At 42.2% G+C, this 24,423-nt stretch overlaps 1 protein-coding gene across 1 annotated transcript; it reads right to left on the bottom strand.

The window, feature by feature from the left end:
• Window positions 1-18,117: 18,117 nt before the first annotated feature.
• On the bottom strand, window positions 18,118-21,766 carry ly6pge (lymphocyte antigen 6 family member pge). The gene is made up of 3 exons (XM_042215161.1): window positions 21,514-21,766; window positions 19,987-20,103; window positions 18,118-19,357 (listed from the first exon to the last, which is right to left on the bottom strand). The coding sequence occupies exons 1-3, from the start codon at window positions 21,572-21,574 to the stop codon at window positions 19,170-19,172; spliced, it is 366 nt and encodes a 121-aa protein (XP_042071095.1). The 5' UTR covers window positions 21,575-21,766; the 3' UTR covers window positions 18,118-19,169.
• Between the last annotated feature and the right edge of the window lie 2,657 nt (window positions 21,767-24,423).

Below are 24,423 nucleotides of genomic sequence, written 5' to 3'. Positions count from 1 at the left end.
TAACCAAGATTTTAAGTGATATGGTTTCATCCATCCATCCATTCACTTATCCCTTTCCAGGGTCACAGGAGCCTATCCTAGCTGTCTTAGGGTGAGAGGCAGGGTACACCCTGGATAGGTGGTCAGTCTGTCGCAGGGCTAACACATAGACAACTATTTGCACTCACTCCTATGGGCAGTTTTTGACCTATCCCCACTGCACGTCTTTGGACTGTGGGAGGAAGCCAGAGTACCCGGAGAGAACCCACGAAAACTCAGGGAGAACATGCAAACTCCACACAGAAAGACGCTGACCTGACGGTAATGGAACTCAGGATCTTCGCCGTGCTGCCAGATATGATTGCATTCATTTCATTCATCGAATTTTATTCACATGATAAAGATTTGAAACTCTTTGGCCAAATAAGGAAAGGTTTGAATGGCTCAACATGAGAACAGTATCAATAACAAAACAATGATTCATCTTTATTTATCAATTAAATTCATATAAAGTGCATTGAACTAAAAAGTGAAATGATGCAAATCTCTTTGTCCTTAGAAGTGGCACCGGTTATCCTGGGTGCACTTGCATAAATTTAGGATCTGTGTTGTAAAAGCCTGAAGGTTTTCTAATTATCATCACCGTCCCTGGAAAGATACAAAAACTGAATTTACAAAGAACCACCCACCACCTCCTCTCTTTGGATACCCCAGTTTTGTTTTTTGTCCACCTGTAAACACAAGACTATTTTATTCCTAAACTTGTTTTTTTTTGGGGGGGGGGGGTTTGCAGTTTTCATTAAATGTATGACTGAATTTTTTTCACCGGGCATTTCAATACGTTCAAATTAATAGCAAGCTTATAACAGATTGGATTCATAGAGTAACTCCGCCGTGGGGAGAGGACATCCGCACAGCATATACCGCTGCTGTGACTCATCCTGATAAAGCAAAATGTAATTTTGTTTATGATTAGAATTACTCTCCAAATTAATTTTCACAGCAATTAATCTTGATGCGTCACCTATAAGATGCATTCCGCTCTTTGGTAGAGGTGATAAAATGCAAAATAATTGAATTGATTAATTTATGTTTTGTAATGACCAAGCTGTAATGGTTCTCTTTTTAATGGAGTTTTTTCCCATTATAAATGGTCTATGCTGTCTGGGATGTTCAATAACCTGTGGGCTCTAAGATATTTAATAAATATCCCTTTATTGTGCTTTACTCCATTGGTTAAGCTCGAGTATTGCCTCTCATGCTCAAAGTGCCTTTCAAACCCCCTCCTCCATTCCTTCACCAACCCCCAAACCCTATATCCCTTTTGAGGAGCATTTCTTAATTAAACCTTTATTTATCTACTTGATTGGTATATAAGAAGGGACACTCTGCAATTCTCTATCTCATATTGGGACTTGAGTGGCCCGGCCCTGAGGGAATAGGCCTTTATAATTTGAACATCGGGCCCTTTGAGTGCTATAGTTTGCATAGGTGTGCAAGCTAGAGGCTTAATAATGGGAAGGTGAGGCAGCTAGTGGTCCTGTGGAGGGATAAAAAGTAATGAGATGAGGTTTGTAAAACAGTGGAAGAAATAAAGATAGAACTGAGGAACAGACCCTGGAATGAAAATAATAAACAAAAAGAGAGCAATTCACGCCTGATAAAGATTCTCATATTTTTGCCTGTTGTATGGAATAATGCAAAAATGGATCTGTCTGGGGCTGAAACACACCACCATCAGACTAGAACACTGTGGAAGAAAAGCAAGCCTTATTACCTTGGACATTTTATTTCAGTGGCTGAGGGTAGAAAGCAATTACACTAACAGCAGTGAAGAAAAAATCTTTTGAAGGTGAACAACACTGAATTTCAATATTGGAATATGTGTTCAGGGCCTGGTATCTGGGATGTGAGGATTTTTTTTTTCCCATTTAAAACTTTTAGCACTACAATGAAATATGCATCAAGCATCAGCGTTTATTGGCTCGGTTTTCAGGAATTGTTGGTTCACAAAATTATGCAGACCGTCACTGGGCTGCACACATTGCCGCTCCCTAGTTCTGTTTCATTTCAGCTTGACTGATGTGCTTGACCATCATTCGTGGGTCACAGCTTCTCTCACACTTTACAGAGGAATGAAAACTTTATACAGAAGCTGCCCAAACTGAACTCATAAACATAAAACCAAGAGCAGCAAAAGGAAGCAAATTACCTTGTCAGAGGTAGACTGCCTCTAGAATCACTTTCATGAATGAACAGTGGCACATTTAGGGTCGCAAATTCAAACTTGAAGAAATAGAATTAATTAAATTATCAGATTTATTTTTCAGAGACCAAAGTGACTTCTTATTTATTGACAAAAGCCTACACAGCATACTTGGACCCAATTTGACCCCCTGTTGGCCGCAGAACTGCCTTAACCCTTTGTGACATGGATTCGACGAGATGCTGGCAACATTCCACAGACATTTTGGTCCATATTGATATGACAGCATCACACAGTTGCTTTTGCTTGTTTTTAATGTAACCCTCCCATTCCACCACAGACCAAAGATGCTCTGTTGGATTGAGACTTAGGGACTAGGGAGGCCATTTCAGTGCTCTACCTAAAGAAATGAACATGGTCAGCAACATTATTCAGGTAAGCTGTGGTATTTAAACAATCCTCAGCTGGCACTGAGGCATCCGAAACTTGAACCATTGATATGAGGCTTGATGGATCCATGCTTTAATACTGGTTACACAAGTTTCTGATGCTACCAGCTGAATGCTTTGGCAGAAAGTTTGTCCAATAGGTGAGCCTGTGGGAATTGCTGCCTCTGCTTCCTGTTCTTATCTGACAGGACTTCCACATGGTGTGGTCTTCTGCTGCTGTAGCCCATCTGCTTCAAGGCTTAACATGTTGAGCATTTAGAGATGCTCTTCTGCACACCTTGGTTTCAATGAGTGGTAATCTGAGGTATTGTTGCCTTTCTATGAGTTTGAAGTAGTCCTCCTCTGAGATCGACACGGTATTTTTGCTCAGAGAACTGGACCTTTTCTCTCTTTCAAATCATTCTCTGTAAACCCCAGTAATGATTGTGTGGAAAAATTCTGTTAGATCAGCAGTTTCTGAAATACTCAGACCAACAAGCGTGATAACAACAACCATGCCGCATTCATGTCACTTAAATCGCCATACTCGGTTTGAGCACGTCTTCATACCTAAATGCTGCATTGTGACCCAGGTCCTAGGTCTATCCGGGGCCTGCTTCTAGTATCATATAATATATATATATATATATATAAAATATAGCCTATAACACCACCTTGTCTCTGGTTCCTTTCTATTGAAGGAATAGCAACTCTGCTCTGAGCCTCTCTTGAATGGCTGAACTTTCTCTAAGGGAGAGGCCAGTCACTCTTTGGAGGAAGCCCATTCCCGCTGCTTGTAGCCTCATTCTTTCGGCCACTACATATAGCTGTTGACCATAGGTGAATGTAGGGGCGTATTTTGACATGCAAGTTGAGAGCTTCATTTTTATGATCAGCTTTCACTTAACGATGATGGACAAGCACAGCGTCCACATCACTGCAGATGCAGCCCCAACCCATCTGCCAGTCTCTCGTCCTCATGAAGGTACTTAAACTCTGGCATTTCCTGTGTCAATTTGTCCCTGATCTGCAGCAGACACTCCATCCTTTCCCAGCTGAGGACCATGGTTTCAGGCCACTCTCATTCACACTCTTCGACACTCGACTACAAACTGCCCCAGAGCGAGCTGGAGACCACCACCAGACGAAGCCAACAGAACCACATCATACGCAAGATGCAGAGACTGGATTCTGATGCTACTGGTACATTTAATTTGTTGCTTTGACTAGAAATATTTTAAATGTACAACGGAGCTCATGCTTTGTGATCTCATGCATGCATGATGATCAAACTGTGAATATACTCATCATCACTCAACAATCTTGGTCTAAAACACAAATAGATGCTGATGATCTGCCTTATAAGATGGCATTTCTTTATTTTTCCTAGACAGCCAGAGGTTTTTTTTTTATCCACACAGGCCCTTATGGGCAAGATATAAAACTGCATCACACCTACAAATAAATGCCTCCCCAACAACATTCCTCTATCCGGCCATACCCCTCCCAATTACTTACCCCAGCTACCCTCCTCGCCTCCTGCAGAGAACAGCTTAGGTCATTACAGTCTGCTGTCAAAACCTGTGACCGCTTCACGTTGGAGCCGCCAGGATTAAGGGCTGTGAAAACAAGAACAAGAAGGGAAAGGAGGTGAAAGCTGACAGTGGGAGCAAGGCCTTGAATATTTTCTCTTTTTACCCGTCTTTTTTTCTCTGACCGCGTGCTGATTCTTGCAGCTACTTTGTGGCGAGCTGCACTAATGTGAAGCGATATGGAGTCACATGGAAAACATGGCGAAGGATGCTGTTAACAATGAGGAGCAAATCAGTCCTGAATCAAGACTCCTTGGTATAACCTGTTATCACTATAAATGTATTAAAATGCCTCCTTAAGAAATTCTACTTCTCAGATTTAACTAGTAAAATCCCCAAAACTTGGTCAGGTGATGCATTTTTAAGAGACATAATAATCTTAGGTGCAACCTAGTGAATATGAAAAACATGAATTTAGTGTTAGTGGTAAGATGACATGCTGGCCTGACTAGAATAATTTTAAAGTACCCTTAGATTTTGGTCTCACCAAATAGAGTTATCTGACAGTGCGATATCCAAGTGCTGAACACTTCACAAATCTGATTACGTTTTTGCCACATTGTGAAACATCAGCTAACGTATGTGTGCATGTATACAGGTGTGCGCATGTTTTCTCTCCAGCTGGGAATTGTCAAGTTGACAATAACAGCAAATTGCATTCTGAGTCAGGCTCTTACGGGTTGAAGGGTTGCGGTAGCATCCTTGCATCAGACCTGTGTGTCTTCTCTTGCCGCATTATATAAGTGATGTTATCTGAAGAAAGGGATCAAGTCACGCAGGTATCAGCAGGCACAGGAAGAATATTTGACATTATCTCAACCATTTACTTCTGTGTTGACACCATCAGGAATTCAATTTCAGCCCAACAAAAGATCATCCTCTGCCTTTCTGGTCTAACTGGGGAAAGTGGATTTTATAAACGGACGCCTTCCTTCCCTCTTTCCAATTTAAATCAGCTCCAGCAAACTGGACAGCACGAAGCATAAACATGACTCCATTATCTTCCAACATTAATTTGAAATGAGTGTGAAATCATACGCCTGCTTGGACCTGCCGTCCCGTGGAGTGGACCTGTTTGGTGTTTTATTTACTGTCACCTCAGTGCCCAGAACTCTGTTAATCCTCTGTTTGTGTTCAAACACCTTAGCTGGTTGTTCTGCATCAGTCCATCTCTATGCTGGCTGCTGTGAGCAGTCTGTTTAGTCGGCTGCCAGTGGAGCTGATCTGGCTGGCAGCCTGCTGTTAGGGACGATGACTGATTTCAGAGATGTGTGACAGCGGACGGTAGTTTGATATCGTCTGCCTGCCCTCCTGCCGGCCTTTGTGTCTCTCAGGATATCTGTTTGTCTGTCACTGTTCACATCTTCTTTTCTGTCTTTCATTCTGTCTGTCTGCTAGTTAGTCTGTTAAAAAACTTCCTCTACAGACATTGATTGAACCCGTAAAAAATCTTATCTTTCTTTATCAAAAGTGAAAATATCTAGCAGTGAGTAGCGAACTTTTTCATGAAAATGAGCCCGTCATTCCTAAAATAACTTAGATGTACCTCTGCGTCTTACTTATCTTGTCTCATTTGGCAATTACATTTTTTTAAACTAGGAAAGTTAATACAAGTGTGCATCCATCCATCCATCCACCCATTTTCTACCACTTTTCTACCGCTTATCCAGGTTTGGGTCATGAGGGCAGCAGTCTGACCAGAGAAGCTTTGACTTGCTTTTCTCTAGTCACCTCTTCCGGCTCATCAGGGAGGTACATCGAGGTGTTCCTAAGCCAGCCGAGAGATAATCTCTCAAGCGAGTCCTGGGTCTGCCCCAGGGCCTGCTCCCAGTAGAACATCCCCAAAACACCTCATCTAGGAGGCATCCAGGGGGCATCCTACTCAGATACCTAAAACATCTGGGTCTTTTCAATATTCAGCGGGAGCAGTTCTACTCTGTCCCTCTCCATTGAACTAGCTCATCACCCTATCTCTATGGGAGAGGCCAGCCACTCTTTGAAGGAAACTTATTTCCTTTACTTGTATCCATGTCCTCACTCTTTCTATTCCACCACAGAGCTTGGAACCAAAAAGGGAGGGTAGGAGCATAGACTGATCGGTAAATCAACAGCATCACTTTTATGCTCAGCTCTCTCTTCACCGTGACGGCACGTCTGTCGATCTGACACTTCACTCTCCCCTCACTCGTGAAAAAGATCCTGAGATACTTAAACACCTCCACCTGAGGTAGTAACTCGATTTTGAAATGAAAATCACAATTGTTCTTCGTAGATTTGACTAACGAATTAACTTTCCTCTCCAGCACCGTGGCACCGACTCTCCTGGGGAGTATGATCCCACAATAGTTGGAGCTCCCTCCTGTTCCCCTTCTTAAATGGGGGATTGACCACCCCACTAGGAAAATGTGATAGTGAAAATCTCTTGTGCAGATGTGTCTTGGCCCAATTAATTATATAGACTAGTAATGTTCACAAAAACAACAGCAAAATAAACAAAAAGTATTTATTTATTTATTTACAACAGGAAAACTGAAAATTAAAATTATAAACTTCAAAGCTGAGGAAACCTAACATGAGAATAAGTAAATGTCTCAGGGAATAATGGTCAGGCATAATATCTACAGCCTCAAATGTCTCCAGGTCATTTAAAACGAACACCCAACATTTGTGCAACCAGCTTTGCTCGTTTAGTTATTTCTTAGTAAATTTCCAAGACGAGAGAGACTAAAATCTGAACATCAGTTTCTTCAAATTCAGTCTAGGCTTTAGGAATAATAAAAAGAAGTCTTGGGATTGAAAATGAAAACTTTTTTGATGGATGGAAGTAAGTAAGCTGGGAGCAGGCTAGAGCAGAATATGAATGTCTCAGTGGTTGCGTCTTCAAAGCAGATCATCCAACTCGAGCACATAACGTGCAATGCTGATCAAATGTTTTAAGGTTCAGATTAATCCACGCAAACCACAGTAGACAATATCCAGCATGTGTAAGTAATGATGATGACACAAAAAAGCAAACACAGACACAAGTTTCAACTTCAATTTTTTCACCAGTTTCTGGATGTCAGGTTATAAAGATAAATTGAAATTCCTGAGTGAAATAAATAGAAGCAATCACTGATCACTACACTACAGCCTTATTCTACTGACGTGACGTGTCTTTTTCAAATTGAGTGTTTCTGACAGACTTGTATGGAAAAGTCTTTGCTTTAATTATTATGATCCAGTAAAGGTGTGTAGAGATGTAGGCATTTTACTTTTTGTCTATTGAATCTACACAGTTATCACTTTAAAGCTGTGCAGTGGTTTTTCTACAAGTCAGTCAAAAGTTATAAATAGATAAAGAAACTCTTTCACTAACAGAGCTTAAACATTAACCAGAGCTGATTTGGACATGGGCCTATGATGCTCAAAAATAAAGGTAAAGAAATGCTGATTATCTAATATCTAAAAGCTTGGGGGCTTTATGCACCTCTGACATTGTCACAGGAATAAAATGAAAAAAGCAGCAGTCCTCGCGAGTGATATTTAGAGACTCATACAATGGACTAGAGGTAATAAATGCTTGTTAAAGCAACCAAGCATGTCGGCCTTGTCAGAAATTTGGTGCAAGTCCTTAATATTGTATGGGAGAAGCTTTATGCCAGTGTCCAACTAAGTCTTCAGAACAACCTTCAAAAATTTCAAAGGAGTATTGAAATTGTTTGAAGTGTAGGTAAAGAAATGATCAGTTTTAGCTTTTCTAATGGCATCTGTGCATGAGTGGCACAGTCACCTGAATACCAAACAGTCTGCATGGGTGCTTGTTCTCCTGTATTTGGACCATGTCACATTGTGCTCATGAAGGTGGCTGGATAAGTCAAAAGCAAACTACGCCTTGCTTTGACCTTTAATTTCACACAGTTTCAATATCAGCTATAAGATTACTCCCCCCCCCCCCCTTTTTTTTTTTTTTTGCAGTTAAAGTAAAACCTGGTATGAACAAACCCTTGTTCCAAAAATGCATCATGCTATGCTTATTAGTGAGTCATGACTTATAATTGTAATTAAACAGCTGTACGGTTCCCAACATGTCAAAAAGACACTGTGTAAATTAATCCTAGCCCTTTTGCCCCCTCACCAGCTGAAGCATGCTTTGTGCTTCACTGTCAGTGACGTCATTACTGCTGTCAACTGGTGCACTTGAGCATCATTTCAGCTTGTTGTGGACTGCGCAATTTTTGGAACTGGGTGCAGGCACATCTATGACACATCACTGCAGGAGAATAGACAAAATCCTTGATGGCACAAAGGGGAATTGCTGAAATTCTTGGAAAAGGTGAGAGATTCTGCTGAAAACTTTCAAAAATGTCTCCAACTGCTTTTGTTCCTGTTCTGACTTGTCCTGTTTTTTTTCTTTTTCTGAGCAGTAACACCTATTATTTAGGCAAAGACTGCAGCTAGTGGAGTGCTCCTCAAGTGCAAGTGTAAACGGTTATGTGCTGACGTCACTTTTCACGCAAGCAGTACCCAGTGCTTCAACAATAACTGCAATTTTACCCCACTTTCTCTCTGTTTCAGTGAAGCTGAAGGGAGACACAGCACTGGCTGATGAATGTGTTTTGGATTTATCATGCTTTGCCTTATACTCATACTCAATACAGCCAAAGTTTCAAGAATGAGCTCAGTAATCTCTACAAGTAACCACAATCATCAAAAGCTTAGGCTTACACTGCTTTACACATTTGGCTTTAACTCTTATATCTATATGATGTCAAAGAGATGGGATATCCCTAATATATAAAGGTTTTTTTTTTCTTTTTAATGTGCTGATCTAAATGTAGGAGGAAGTCTCTTCAGCAGCGCTGAGCTGAAACAGTGAAAGCACGGTCCCCTTTTGTTTTAAGCCCGAACTGTGGAACCTGTAACAGTAATTGATTCTCTCTCTGAGAGATCCGGGGGCGGTATAAGGTGTTAGGAGCTGTGAGATATAAAGTGGAGCCATACCATGTAGTGATTTAAAAGTAATCAGTAAAATCTTAAATTGGATTCTGTAGCAAATGGGAAGCCAGTATAATGCTGGATGCGTTCCCTGTGTCAAGTGTTTGTGGTGTGCAGTGTAGTCTTGCAGCTGCCTTTGTGTGCTAACAATAGATGAGAAACTGCAGCATCGTTTAGTCATACAATGACTTGCAGTAATCTAAGGCAATGGGGGGTGTGGATAAGAAGTTCAATTATATTATTTGGAAGCAGCGTCTTGATGTTTGTAGTATTTCTAATCTGTACGTAATAAGACTGGGCTTGATTTTTGACATCTCAATTGCGATGTTGACTGAAAAAATGATCCACATTTGTAGCAAATTGCTTTGGGTCAGTTTTTAGTTGTCCAAGGTGTCGACTGATGGTCCCCACCTTGATCCAAATATGATCTGAATTAATAAAAAAGGATTTTAGTGGTTATCTCAGGCACACAGCTCTGACTGGGAACACAAAAACCACACACATCTGTTGCCCCTTGCAAACATTTCCTTTGCTGTGGGCAGCCCAGAAACAACACAAAACTATCATCACAAACAAACAATTTAGATGGATTAACACTTGTTGGGAAGCTTTTATTGCACTTGAAATAATGAGTTGCTGTCAAATGGGTAACACAAGCATGTTTGTTTCAGCCTGACACGCTGAATGGTGGTGTCACCCAGAGCACCTATTCAACCACCAGAGCTCCCTGCACAACCACAACCACCAGTAGAGCTTCTAAATGTAGCGGCGGTCTGTCCTCTACCTCCATCTCCACCTCCGCCACAGCGAGAACACACGTTACCTGTACCTGAAAAATTCAGTGGAGATTTGGACAAAAGACGGGGATTTTTGATTCAATGCTCTCTGATTTTTAGGCAGCAGACTCGAGCTTATGCCTCTGATATTGCCAAGATCACCCTCATGGTTGAGCTCATGACCGGACGAGCTCTGCTGTGGGCCTTCCATCTCATATAGTGATTTTTTTGAGCAAATTTCGATGTGTGTTTGACAAAGGATGTAACCCTGACAGTGCTGCTCATCGCATGTTTACATTAAAGCAGGGCCGGCGGAGCGTGGCAGACTTCTCCATGGATTTTTGGATCCTGGCTGAGGAGACTGGCTGGGAGGAGAAGGCGCTACGAGGAGCCTTCCTAAACCGCTTAAATGAGAACGTCAAACGTGAGTTGGCTACTGAAGAGCTTCCTAAATAATAAATAATAAATCTCCGGCAATCACACTGAGCAGATGTCCCTGTTTCTCTTCAAGGCACCTGACACACCTTTAGTTTTGGGATTCCCCTGGCTGCAGCGACACAATCCACAGATTGATTGGGCCAAGGGATGTATCGTGGGGTGGAGCACCCGTTGCCATGAGCAGTGTTTACGCTCTGCGGTGCCGGGTTGCATGTGTGACAATCCTGCGGGGCCGCCCACTCGCCCCGACTTGTCAACCATGCCCGCCGAATATCACGACCTAGGTCAAGTCTTTAGCAAAGACGGGGCCCAATCGCTGCCTCCCCATTGTCCGTATGACTGCGGGGTTTATTTGCTTCCAGGCACCCCCTTCTCCACTAGCAGACTCTATAGTATCTCGAAACCCGAGCGCGAGTCTATGGAGCGCTATATTACGGACTCCCTGGCAGCTGACATCATCCGCCCCTCCACCTCTCCCTTGGGCGAAGGCTTCTTTTTTGTTGGCAAGAAGGATAAGACCCTACGCCCCTGCATTGACTATCGGGGACTAAATAAAATCACGATCAAAAACAAATATCCTCTACCTCTGCTCGCCCCAGCTTTTGAACTCCTTCAAGGAGCCACCCTTTTCACCAAACCTGATCTCCGCAATGCTTATCAACTGGTCCGCATCCGCGAGGGGGACGAGTGGAAGACGGCCTTCAACACCCATCTACCAGTACCTGGTAATGCCGTTCGGACTCACAAACGCCCCTGTTGTCTTCCAGGCCCTGGTAAATGATGTTCTACGAGACTTTTTGAACCACTTCGTGTTTGTTTATCTTGATGACATTCTGATTTTCTCCAGATTCAGAGCTGAGCACGTTAAGCATGTGAGACTGGTGTTGCACCGTCTGCTGGAGAATCGGCTATTTTGAAAAGCGGAGAAATGTGAGTTTCATGCCTCAACTGTCTCTTTTCTGGGTTTCATCATTGAACAGGGCCGGTTGCGAGCTGAGTTGGTCAGCTCAGCTCGCAAGGTCAAAGCTGTGTTGGAGTGGCCTGTGCCCGGCACCCGGAAGAAGTTGCAAAGTTTTCTTGGATTCGCCAACTTCTACAGACGTTTCATCTGGAACTTCAGTAAGGTAGCATTGCCTCTCACACAACTTACATCACCCAAACAGCCGTTCCTGTGGTCTCCAGCAGCTCAACAAGCATTCGACCGTCTCAAACGCCTGTTCGCCTCGGCCCCCATCCTGGCCCAGGCTGACCTCGCCCTGCCGTTCGTGGTGGAAGTGGACGCTTCTGATTCGGGAGTTGGGGCGGTTCTCTCTCAGTGCAAGGAAGGCAAATTACACCCCTGTGTCTTTTTCTCCCGTCGTCTCTCTCAGGCCGAAAGGAATTGTGACGTGGGCGACCGGGAGCTTCTTGCCATCAAGTTGGCGCTGGAGGAGTGGTGGCACTGGCTGGAGGGGAGCGAACATCCTGTTGTCGTTTGGACGGACCACAAGAACCTTGCCTACCTCCAAGCGGCTAAGCGCCTGAACGGGCACGGCTCCAGGTGGGCATTGTTTTTTGCACGGTTTAGCCTAACCATTACCTACAGGCCCCGGTCCCGGAACACGAAACCTGATGCCTTGTCACGCCAGTTCGCGCCAGACACAGACCCTGAGGAGAAGGAGAAGCCCATTCTGCCGGCCTCGTGCATTGTGGGGACCCTCACCTGGGAGATAGAAAGGGTGGTCCGAGATGCTCAGCAACAAGAGCCCGACCCCGGAACTGGTCCAGAAGGTAGATTGTATGTTCCCTCGGCGGTCAGGGGTAAGGTTATCCACTGGGCACACACCGCGCGGTTTACCTGCCATCCGGGTAGGAATCGAACTGTCACCTTTTTACAAAGGTTGTTTTGGTGGCCTTCTCTCTCTCAGGACGTCCGGGAGTATGTGGCCGCATGTCCTGTGTGCGCTAACCTTTGATAGGAGGCAACTGGTGTCATCTCAGGTAATCACAGTCACTGAGAGCAACCTCTTGAGCATGTTCAAAGTGTTGGTCCTTTCAAAGTATTCTTAATGCAGTTACCTGACCAATGATATGGTTAGCTGTGTTCCATACAAGATGTTTTTGCCTTTTCTCAGTGAGTGATGTTATTTCTTATATTTTACTTTGTGATTTAGTTTTAGTGCCTTTAATGGAAATTGATAACATCTGACTCCAGGAAAACATGGGATGGGGACCCAAAACTATAATCAAGACTTTCAAACATAAATTAATGGGTTCACAGTGGTTATGTGTATGTTTTTATGTAGATTTTATGGTAAAATCTTATTCCCCATCACCATCACTTACAAATTAGATGCAGCCCGCAAACTGATTTCATTGGCTCCTTTGATTTATTATGGCTGCATCTGTATTTCTGGGACATCTAGTCATTGGTACACGGCTTCTTTCAGTCACTGTATGTCTTCTATCCAATAAAAACATTGAACGGGGTCCTCAGTCATCAAACTTTTAATTATTTCGTTATTTGTGACTGAAAAGAAGTGAAAATTTATGCGTTTTGAAAATTTTAAACAAAAACTGTGACTGTCTTGACATACCTTTGCCTTTTTCATAAATGTATCACTCTGCTTTCCACCTGTCGCCCCCTGTTGGCCGTGCATGAATCCTGACCCGGTTCCTCTGTCCCTTCAGGGTCATCAGCAGGCCCTGTGTTCTGGATTGAGTCCTTCCGCTCACCCGCTTTTTGAATAGTACCCCTGATTATCTCATAGGTTTGCTGGATATTCCCTCAACTCCCCTTTAAAAAGACGGCATTACTTCCAGTTCCCCAAACTTGTCAAAACCAATTTGCTTTCCTATTACTCCCTGAACTGATTTCGCCACGACCCCTCCTCGCCGCCTTCCCTCCACAAATCCTCGACCCTCTGCTTCCCTCAATCGAAACTCCCAACACGACCTGTGCAACCCCTATGCTCCCACCGCCTTCAACCGGCGGCCTCCTGTGAATATTTTTTTTTAAGAAACCACCTTTTTCTTTACCGCTCTAAACAGTCTAAATGCTGTGGCATGTTCTTTCATCCCCATGCAAGCCTTAAGAGGAAACACAGTAAACAGTTAGCCCGCCATGCACACACTAACAGACCTTTATGTGAGCGAAAGCAGATAGTGAGTCACCCACTACTAAATAAAACCTGTCTAATAGAGATCAGCAAACCTAAAAACTTCTGGTTGCCAGCGTTGACAGCACGTCCACCATCATATCCTGCACAGCCCTTCACCCCCCAACCTGCACCCATCCCATCCATTCCTCTCCCGTCAATTAGCGCCTCAATAGCGACAACACAGAGGATCTTCATTAGTGGGGAGTGTTCAATTATATCAGTTGATATTCCTTTCCAAAACTAATTATCCTAGTTGCATGGTACGGCTGACTGAGTCTGCCCTCACCCCGGGTCGCACCGATTACTGATGTGATTTGGTTTTGGCTCCAAGGTCTGCTTTCCTGTCTTCTCTTTTGTTACCCTTTTCCCTCTCCGCTCATTCAACACAGTTATATAGTCCTTCTCCAGAACTCTCCATGATATAATTGACACTCTTTGCATTATGTAAATTGTTCATGATAAATTGTCATAGTTTTAAAATTTCCCAGTAAAAAGGTAAAGAAACTAAAAACTCAGAGTCTGGATCTTGTTCCTCCTGTAAAGACAAAAATAGCAGAGCTGTGTTAATTCTACAAAAAGCTCATCATAGGAACCCTCGCTCCATATAATCCTGCTGCTTTGCTCATTCTGTGGGGGATAACACAAATAAGTCAGCTTGTAACGCAGCTATAGCTGAAACACAAGCAGTGCGAACAGTGTCTCCTCATATAAGAAGACAAAGACAGGATATAAAAACTACAGAGGACATATAGTGGCGATTCTGTATATGTTTTATCTCAAAGCATATTAAATGGGATGCATCCACTAATGAACAGCTGTGAAATCTGAAATCTGTTGTTTATGAGGCAGAAAAAATGCTTATATTTCATGAAAATTGCTCATGATTTCAAAGCAGCCTGCTTTTCTTTCAATTAAAATACTCCTTTAGAGGTTGGAACAATTATCATACACATCTTCCCAGTATGGTAGATGTAATAAAAGGCAATGCTTGAGCATGTAAGTTAATTACCGTAGAAACTTTAAGGCAAAAACAGAGAAACTAGTTCTTTCGTCTGGAGGAAATTTAGGCAGTAGGGATTAACTTTAATGGAAAGACTTACTATTTTTCATCTCAAGCACATTACGTCCATGCAAATCGTTTTGGCTTTATGTTTCTTGAAAAGCTTTATAATGCAAAATATTATCCAAACGTCTAAGCTGTACACTGCCTGAGTCTTTGCAATAATGTGTCAGCTTCAGGTTCTCTCAGTGGGCGGCTTCGCTGCCCGTAAGCCGTAGACCAGCCTCACGGAAGGTGGGCTATTTAGTCACATTTCAAAGTAGCTTTGGCAGGGGAACACACTCATTACACATAATTCCTCTCCTCTTTTATTTGGCTCCCTCTTCAGTCACCCCACTTTCCCCCTTTCACTCCCTCTGTATCGTTCCTCTCCCTGTTTCATAGACCAGGAGACCTTATGGTCCTCTGTCCAGAGTCCGGAGGTAGATCACTTTAATTCTGCTTCACGGATCTTTTTCAAAAAGACCAGAGACCCAGAGACCTCAGAACCAGTGACCGCTGGGTGAACCCGGGCCAACCAGCCAGGGCTTGGGCACTTGCAAACACAGTCATCGTCTCACCCATTGTCATTCCCCCTGAGTGCTTTTGTTGCTCTCTCCACAAAAAGCACAAGCATTTGATGTTAAGCAGAGTGTACGCTTTCATCTGGAATGTGTTTGCTTGTTTTTTGAAACCCCTGGTCATCGTGTCTACCACGAAAGTGATTTTGACCGTCATTACTCTGACAGTGACTGATCAATGATTTAAAGCTAGATTGCTGGCCTCGACACACATCTTTGTTTTGCTATCTCTGTTATAGCTATTTGGGTGGCTTGCATCCAAAATTCAGTGTTCCCAAGACAGTCTAATCTATCCTGGAACAAATAATAAAAAAGAAAAGCCTTTTCTGTCCTAGATGAACAGGTTTGATTATGCGGACAGGACCTGGATTCCACCAGTGGTTCATAAGTTCATTTCACTGATTGGGAGGAGCCTATAACCAGACCATCTGCCTGATGTCATCAACCTAATTTATCCAACAAGCTATTTGCATGCTGGAAAAAACAGATCATTACTGAAAAACACATTTTTGCTACAACGATACCTTTAAAAAATAAAAAACGATTTGCATTCTCCAACTTAATGAGTTTTGCTACTTTCTGCCAACATTACAGGTCATACAATCAGCATAACAGCCTAATAAATATCACAAGACCATAACCATAACAGGCAGACTTAGAGCAAAAATACTGAAGCATGATATGTGTGACAACAGATGAGTTTCCTTGGAAGATGTCAGTTTTTTCCAAGGCATAGTCGAATCAAAACACACTCACACCGTTGATAAAACCTCTAACAAAAAGACAGAACACACACAAACCCACACATCCAAAAAAAATATAATAATAATCACGGATATGTCAGTATGTGGGACATTTGGTGGCATTCTCAAGGAGTGAAACCTGTCTGGTTTACTTTAGAAACCACTGTAGACACGACTTTTCTTCAGCCTTGTTACTTTCGCACAGCCTCCCTTAAAGGGCAGCCGGCTCATCCTTTTGATGACTGACGGCGGGATTTGCAGTGATAATGTCTTCAGGTGCCAGAGGATTGGGATTAAACATACTCCAATTTAAACAGCAAAGTTACCATGGCAATGACCTTCAGTTTTAACTCACACATGTGGGGAATAGGGCATGGTGTTATTGTCCGGAGACGCTCCTATTCAGCGGGGGCTTTGTCCATGATTGCACTTTCAAATCCTCCATCAAATTAGAAACTCTGTCCTAGAATATGTCTGTTGGAGAAAAGTGCAGGTGACATTTCAGTCATGGCAGTCGTGCAACCGAGATACGAACTTGCAAGCATGACTTTAACAATGTTGAACACTCTGAAGTGAACTATGAGTCCGAAAAGACAAACACTGGACACCCAGCCCGCCTGCACCGTGACCTCTTGACCCTCCATCGGCCCTCCATGTTTAGGCAAACCCTCACCTCCCATCCTAATTAAGGTGAAAGAGGCCTTTCAAATGAAGCTGATGGGGGCTGACGTGGGGCCGCTCTTTTAGCCTTCTGTGGACGTGAATACCCAAAACATGCTATGGCTGAGCAGTCCTGGAGACTCACGGTTTGGGGTCAGTGTCTATCCCCCACCGGGGCAATCCGTTCACACTCTCACACCTACCTGTCAAAGGAGAGAGCAGCAGGACATCACGAGAGAAAAAAACATAACGGAAAAAGAGAGCGAGTCTTTGAAAGCAGGAAGCGTGAGGGGGGTGTGGGGTGTTTTCACATTTAAATAAAGCACAGTCCCCATCAGACAGCAATAAAACAGTATAATTATTATCACTATTGATTCAGCAGTACCCATGAGGCGTGGTTGGTCAATATGAACTGCAGTAATATTCGATGGCTTCGGCTGCAGTCACAAGTGTGGCCAGACTGCCCCACAGTGGAGAAACTGAGAAGTACCAGAGCAGGAACTTATGGTGAGCACACACACAAATGAATACAGAGATTTATATCATGTTGTCCTCCTAGTGACCCTCACTGTGTGGTCAAAGCTAGGAAATAAACAAGCATTCATATTAACACACAAGCAGTTTCTTTATATTTCAACAAGCTCTGCTATAACCAGCGGGAATCATCAGTCCAACAGATTTCAGTGTTATAGCTTCTCCACGTATGAACATAATGCAGAGTGTTAGCATCAATCTTACAGCAGCTGTTGTGTCCAACTGTTTGGTTTGCAAATATTTGGTGCATTTAAATGTGTCAGCACACATTTAAATGCAATACCTCACGTAAATGGTGCATTAGTGCCAAATTCACATAGAACCTTGGAGTGCTGGAGTGTTATTCCTGTAAGTCTTGGTCAAATAAAAGATCTCTCAGTATTAACACAGTCATATGTTTAATACATTTTTGCTCTTTGAAAAAGGAAGTCATATTTCTCCTCGGGTACTGTGCGTGAGATTGACAGTCAGTGATGTTATAATAATGGAAGAATAATGATGGCAGCTGTGGCTCAGGTGTACCAACCAGAAGGTCAGTGGCTCAGTCCCGACCCTTCCATTTTGCATGCCGAAGCATCCGAGGGCATGATACTGAACCCAGAGTTACCTCTGATGTATCCATCGGAGTGCAAGTGTGTGCACAAATGTTAGAAAGTGCTCAGGCATGAATAAAAGGGATGTATGAAAGTGAGTGTTTGTGTTTGATTGGATGAATGAGACTTGCTGTAGGAAGCCCTTTGAGTGTGCAAGTGAGTAAAAAGGTGCTTTACAACAAACAATCCATTATTTGACCAGCGTTGTGTCAGAAACAGAGCTTAAGCCAGCCAGTTAATAACCCTTTTAAAAAATATATGAAGGCAAAAACACAGCAATCAGGTTAAGTTATTCAGTCTGACGCTGAAATCAGCAGGATTTTTAGAAAAACACAAAAACATAAATCAACTTGATTAAAGAAGATAGTTTTCATTCTGTTTTGATATTTGGGAACAGAAAAACGACGTTAACCCAGCGACTTTCACAAAAGATTTCTTTTAATGGTTGTAGTTATAGAATTACTGCAAGATAAATGTATCTTTACATTTGACATTTGCACCATTCAGTAGTTGAATATATATTTATTTACAACATAGTATATACACCACACAGAAAGGATAAGAATCCCCTTTTTCAAAGAGGATTAAATTGTATTTTTTAAATGTTAAAAAAAAGAAAGAAAGACACAGGAACTATATTAAAATAAATGATCGAAATAAAATACATAAAGATATCAACAGCCCAGTTTAATGTACATCACAATGAAATTGGAAAGAAGCTGGTAATAAAATTAAAAGCAATGACACAATTGACAGCACAGATAGTTATTATATAGCATCTACCTGTTCACCATCCACTGTTAAAGTGTGGCCAGACTTCCTTTCTCTAACATGGATTAACCTCATCAGAGCAACACATCTGGCCACCACCGTATAAAAGGGTTATATGGCTTTTCAGTGTGTGAGTAGCATTCTTTCATCATATTTCACACAGCTCAGCCATGAGATTGAGAGGTAAGGCTAATAATATAACAACACACCAGTGGCGTGAACTCTTAGTGCTGCATTTGTACGTGACACATTACATTGACATTCATGGTTGTATCGGTATGTGAAGCCTGAAAGATGCACGGAGTAATATCTTGACAGATGATTGGTAAAAACTTACTCTAGTTCTTTTTTTCCTGCACTTTCAAAAATTATAGGGTTTGCATGGAACCAGGATGAGTAACATGAGAAATTCAAAATTCAAATGCTATTTCTTCCCCTTCAATGCAGGAAAAAATATATATCTCTGCCTGTTATTTCAGCACTTCCCTTAGGATCTTCTACTTATTGGCTTAGTGAAATCCATTGAAAGACACATTCACTTGAGTACTTTTTAATGGATTCAGTGGAACACGGTGAATATAATCCACACAGTCATATCTAGCAGATAAATAAGGTAAATCAAAGTGAAATGGTAACAAGGATGGCATGGAATGTGGAATTTGGCAGTGTTATTTGGCAGTCGGATACATGCGGGCTTGATTGAGTCGTCTACTTAAAAAAGCAGTGGGAAAATGGAAGAAAACAGCAGTAAGTAGGTAAGTCCAGGCAGCTGGTTGGCGAAGCTTGTTACGTTGCAGTCATTGCTGTAGCAGCAGTGAACTCTGACACCTGGTGCCCTGTAGCCCTGACTGTTGGCCTGGCTGCAGAAGGACTTGTAAGAGCATGACTTCATCACGCCACCTAACAAACAGAAAATGAAGCCAGTTACTCTCATTTAGAAGCTGTCCGCCATCGTCCAATCAATATAAGTCGATGCTAAATTGTTGCTTTAAGAAACTCTCCTGGCTAGTCTTGCTTTCAGCGATTTCTTTGGTGTTGTTGTTTTCATCACAGCAGACCATTGAAACACTTAATGCAGGTTTAAACACAGCATTAGAGTAAACAACTCCCAGCTGAAATATTACAAGTTGCAGGTTTAATGCTAAACCTACCACCTTTTATGAATTTGGTCCAAATGATTTTTATTCATTATAAAATATTAAAATAAAAATATATTATCTACAGCCAAAAAAATTTTTTAAAAAAGATCTGCTGGCTGAGATTTGGTAAATCTGTCTTGGTGCCATGAACACATGGTGTCCTAATTAAGGACATTCATTGAGTAGGAGTAGCAAATCTCTTCATTCCCTTAAAAGCCTCAGACCCCCTGCTGCCCGAGATGTGTCTACAGAGAGCAGGCTGTCGTCTATTTAACACACAAAAAAGACACACACGCACATATACAAGAGAAACAAATGGAGTTTTTTGGTGGAAGGTTGGAATTAAACTAGTAAAAAGAAAGGCTACTACGCTGTCACTGTTGGACTCACTGTCATGGCCCACCACTACAGCACAGGCATCAGAGTAGCCAGGACAAGCTTTGGAGCCTTGTCGGTTGCAGTCATCGTTATTGGAGCCCATGCATGTATAACATCGTATAGTCTCACCTGAAAGGGAACAGAGCGCTACTATATAAGAAAGAGTCAGCTGTACATGTATATCTTGTCAGGGTGAAAAACCTCTACAGCATAGGACACAAATGTTTGCTTTAGATAACTGAAGATGATTGCATGGGATAGTGCCAACAAGTGTCCGAAGCTTAGATATTTCTAATTCATATTTACACAGGATCTATAGGTTGGCAAGTGCATGAAGGGCTTATAAATGTGTGACTTTCCCTGGGTCCAGAGGGAATATGAAGAGAAACAGCACTAATTAATTAACTTCCTTCATATGAATTTTCCCAAATCAACCAAAGTGTTTCACCAGTGCCCACACATTTAAAAAAATACATCTTTCTAAACTTTAGCTAATGCCTCAGAGCCCACTTCAGCACATAAAACACTTAAATATCTTTCTAAAGCTCTCCCGAGGAGGGAGCTGTTATTTGAAAACTAACTGACCTTTGAAATACTTAAAGGCTTCCTTTTGAAACTCTCCATCCATCTCCTAAATTCCAGACAAACTTAAGGCTGCTTCCTAAGAGGATCAGAACTGGAGTCACCAAAAGCTTCAAACATACTTTGCAGCAGCATATCTCCTGTACTGGCCATCAAAATAACCTCCTTCAACTCCGGATAGGTCTGTCATCATTAAGTTTTGATAGAAACAGATATTAAAAAGAGAAGTTTTTTCCATATATACAACAAGATGTGGCATTTTTTAAATGAAACCAGCTAAATTATCTAATAACTTACCAAAACCTAACCACAAATAAACAGCGAAGCTACAAAAGCACGTGTGAAACAAAGAAATTGCATAATCGGCCCGTTTTCTGCACATGTGCTCTCACGTATACTGAGTTGGTATATAAATACTTTCTGTTGTTTGCAGTTGGCCCCAATCTATCCCCGCGGCATTGTCGCTCTACACACATGCTGTAAGTATTAGCCTCCAGGCCTATTAAGAGATTATTTGCAGGGAGTGCGTGCTTCTTGGGTGTATAGTGGAGAGTGATGGACTGAAGGGACACGAAACCCATCAGAATCACTGCAGACAGCAATTAGTGAACATGACATAAATAAAGTATAAGGTCAGTAAAAGGACTTAATGTTTAATGATCCTACTGAAGTTATGAAACATGTCAGGTTTTTCCCGAGAAATAACTGTAGGTCCATCATGTCCAGCATCTACGCTCCTTAAGTCAGAATGTACAGTGGAGCCATTCATTTTAGTTATTTGTTTAACACGGTCTTACTCTTCAGGAACACATTAAATACACTAAACGCTAAACACAAACTATTATTTATAATGCAAGGGTTGAAACGTACAGTATCTGAAAGGAGGCGAGATGAAATGAAAGATGGACAAACAGTTAACCAGCAAACAGAGGTGCATAAAGAAGAAAAAGTTCTTACAGGTGGTTGCTAGCAGGACCAGGGAAAACAGAAGCAGCAGACAATAGTGGACAGCTCTCATGGCGCTGATGGTCCTCACTTGTCCCGACTACACAATGAAAAGCAGGTTGTTTGCTCCTAAAGCCCCCTGAGCTTAATCTGAGCTATCAGATGAGCTGATATTCCTTCCTGTACTAGCCAGGAGATTACTAGCCCCTCAACTGGGGCCCACCACTCTGTCTTAAACAACAACAGAGTCGCTTCTGCAGCCTGGATGGACAGAGGACACATAATGGATTTCATTCTGACTCTCTCGCATTAACAGTTTGCTGAGGCCACACCCATCCTGAGTTTGGCTCTTTGCTTTCTTGTCCCTGCTGGTTGTCGTGCCAAAGTACTTACGTATGGCAGGTGTTGGGTAGGGGCAACAAAAAAAAGAAAAAAAAATCTCCCGGATCAAGAGAAAACAAGCAAAAAAAGAGAGCGACATAATAAACACAACACCATCGCATTAATCCAGCTAAGTGTAAATAACAGTAAATACTAAATAATGAACGTTGTTGTGCAACACGCAGGACTGACAGCGCTCAATGTGCTTTGAGGTAGCAGCCAAGAAAGGTGTAGTTTGTGTCAGAACAGTGAACACCTGTGTGTACACCTGCGTGCACACCTGTGTGGATGAGCGTGCTTGTATTCAAAAGGTTTCTCCATGTAATGATCTGCTAGAGGGTGTAGGGAGCCATAGGCCTGTCCCCCAGGGCATGAAGCACGCATGGAGGAGATCCAGGCCCCAGACATCCAGAGGACCCAGAGTGCGAGAGCCCAAGGAGGACCATCGGAGGTGCATCCTTGCCACCCTCCCGGTAAGAGCTGTGGAGAGCCCCAGACGAGGGGTCACCCAGCAGCCACAGAGAAGAAGCCAGGGGGGGCTGCAATGGTGTGCCCGCGGGCTCTGCCAGCAGCCAGCTGTGCCAGAGTGAAGAGTGGTAGTTCATCTTTGCCAGCAAGGATTTGTTTCACAGCACTCATTAGACTGACCAATACTCAGAACAATGGGAAAGTCCAAGTGAAGATCTAAGAAGGAGAACTGCAGATCTAGACAACCTTTGAAGGTCTCTTGGAGCCATTTCTAAGATAATCTTCCAAGATAATCAGTTCAAACAATTGTATCAAATTTTTTTTGGATGTATTTTCACTTTGTCAAAGTCTGGAAGAAGCCCCAAACTGTCACCCTCAGATAAGAAGAAGGATGTTCATGAACAACTGAAGAACAACAAAGGTTCGAGACTGTCATACAGTGGAAACTGCTGGGACACCTGCACCACTGCCCACAATTAGGTGAGTTTTACATCACCATGGATTTAAGAGGGTGTTGAACAATAAAAAAAAGCCTTTGCTCCAAAATCAGCACCTTCAAGCTTGACTAAATTTTGGACAACTCAAATGCCTTCTGTCCGCAATTTAGTTTTTCCCCATCATATATTCCTTTGTATTTATTTCTGGTTACTGGTGTAGATTGATTTATCTTTTGTTGAGTTGTTCTTCCTTTGCACAGTGTTTGGAGCTTTGCATACTTTTTCTTTAAACAAGATTCATTGGTTTCATTCAGTTTAGTGTTTAAGGTTTCGTCATAATTTCCACATCCCTTGTGTTGTGGTTAACCTTAATCCTTAGGTTAGTTGTTCCTGTTAAGTTACTGTTTTAAGTCGTCAACCACTTGTCTCGTGTGTTTAGTATTCAGGTTTACTTACCCCAGTCTCAGACCTGTGTTGTGCCCTGCAGTTCTTATCACTTCCTGGTGTGCTCGTTATTCCACCCTGTCATGTTTCTTGTTGGTTGTTTTTAAGTTCTAATGGTTTTCCCCTTCTCTATTTTTGGGATTTCGTGTTATTGCAGAACCCAAATTTGTCTATTTTATTTAATCAAAGCATAGTTAATCAGAATGTCTTCACATACCTTTTACTGATTGCAAAAACAAACCCTGAGTTATATGTATCCCTCATTTTACATCTTTGAAAAATTAAAAGTTTCAAAAACAAGAAGTGCTGTGCAAGTGTATTTCATCATAATACTTTTTTTTTTTTTTTTGCCTGGTCTAAACTCGCATTTTTCATGTGAGGAAAAAGCTGTTGCAGTTACAAATGAGCATCAAAAGAAAGTTGATTTAAGTGACTTTGACCAGAGCATGACTGCTCCTGCCATATTTGTCGGGTCTGAGCATTTCAGAAATTGTAGATCACCCACACGGCCGTCCCCAGAGTTTACAGAGAATGGTCCAAAAATGAGAAAATATCCTGTGAGCGAAACTTATTTGGTTGAAAGTGCCCTGTTGAGTCCATAGATCATATGAGAATGGCCACCATTGGTAAGTTTAAACCCATTTCAGGAGTGCTCAAGCACCACTAAAAATAACCATAACAGTAGCAATAGCATTACATGTTATTATTCTTTTTTTTTTTTTACATCATCTGTGTGCTTCACTAGCAGTGGCTTATCATTATTAGAGAAGATTTGTGGTGCTGCAGCAGAAAGAAGAAGATGAAGAGATAATTTCCTGACACAAGTATGCTCAAAACACAGGTTACTGAAACATTAGGAAGCAAAAGGGAAACTTCTTCTGATAACACAGGGTCACTGATGTGACTTTAAAAAGTGCCTGTTTGTATATATTTGCTCTCTAAATAGCACCCAAAACATTAGCTAACATCAGCTAGCTCACCAGAGATTATTAGCTAATTTTAGCTTTCTTAGTCTGCTGGCACTATCACTAGTTGCCAGGCAAGGAGCCGATATTTACTGTCTAGTTTCGTTAAAGTTGCCTATTCTGGTCGAATTAGGCTTCTGTGTTTGATTACAGTACAGCTTCAGATCCAGGTGAGAGCAACTTAGATGGATGTTCCTGTACATGGCCAGCAGCACCCCACATTCAGT

Source organism: Haplochromis burtoni, unplaced genomic scaffold (genome assembly GCF_018398535.1).
Source record: "Haplochromis burtoni strain Fernald_Lab_line unplaced genomic scaffold, NCSU_Asbu1 Contig_12, whole genome shotgun sequence".
NCBI classification, from domain to species: Eukaryota; Metazoa; Chordata; class Actinopteri; order Cichliformes; family Cichlidae; genus Haplochromis; species Haplochromis burtoni.
This window is presented reverse-complemented; position numbering and strand designations above follow the sequence as displayed.

Coding starts and splice junctions, on each gene's coding strand:
- ly6pge (XM_042215161.1), bottom strand. CDS start 21,574: ATGAGAGCTGTCCACTATTGTCTGCTGCTTCTGTTTTCCCTGGTCCTG. Junction 20,104..21,513: donor GGTCCTGCTAGCAACCACCT/GTAAGAACTTTT, acceptor GTTCCCTTTCAG/GTGAGACTATACGATGTTAT. Junction 19,358..19,986: donor TGTAGTGGTGGGCCATGACA/GTGAGTCCAACA, acceptor TCTGTTTGTTAG/GTGGCGTGATGAAGTCATGC.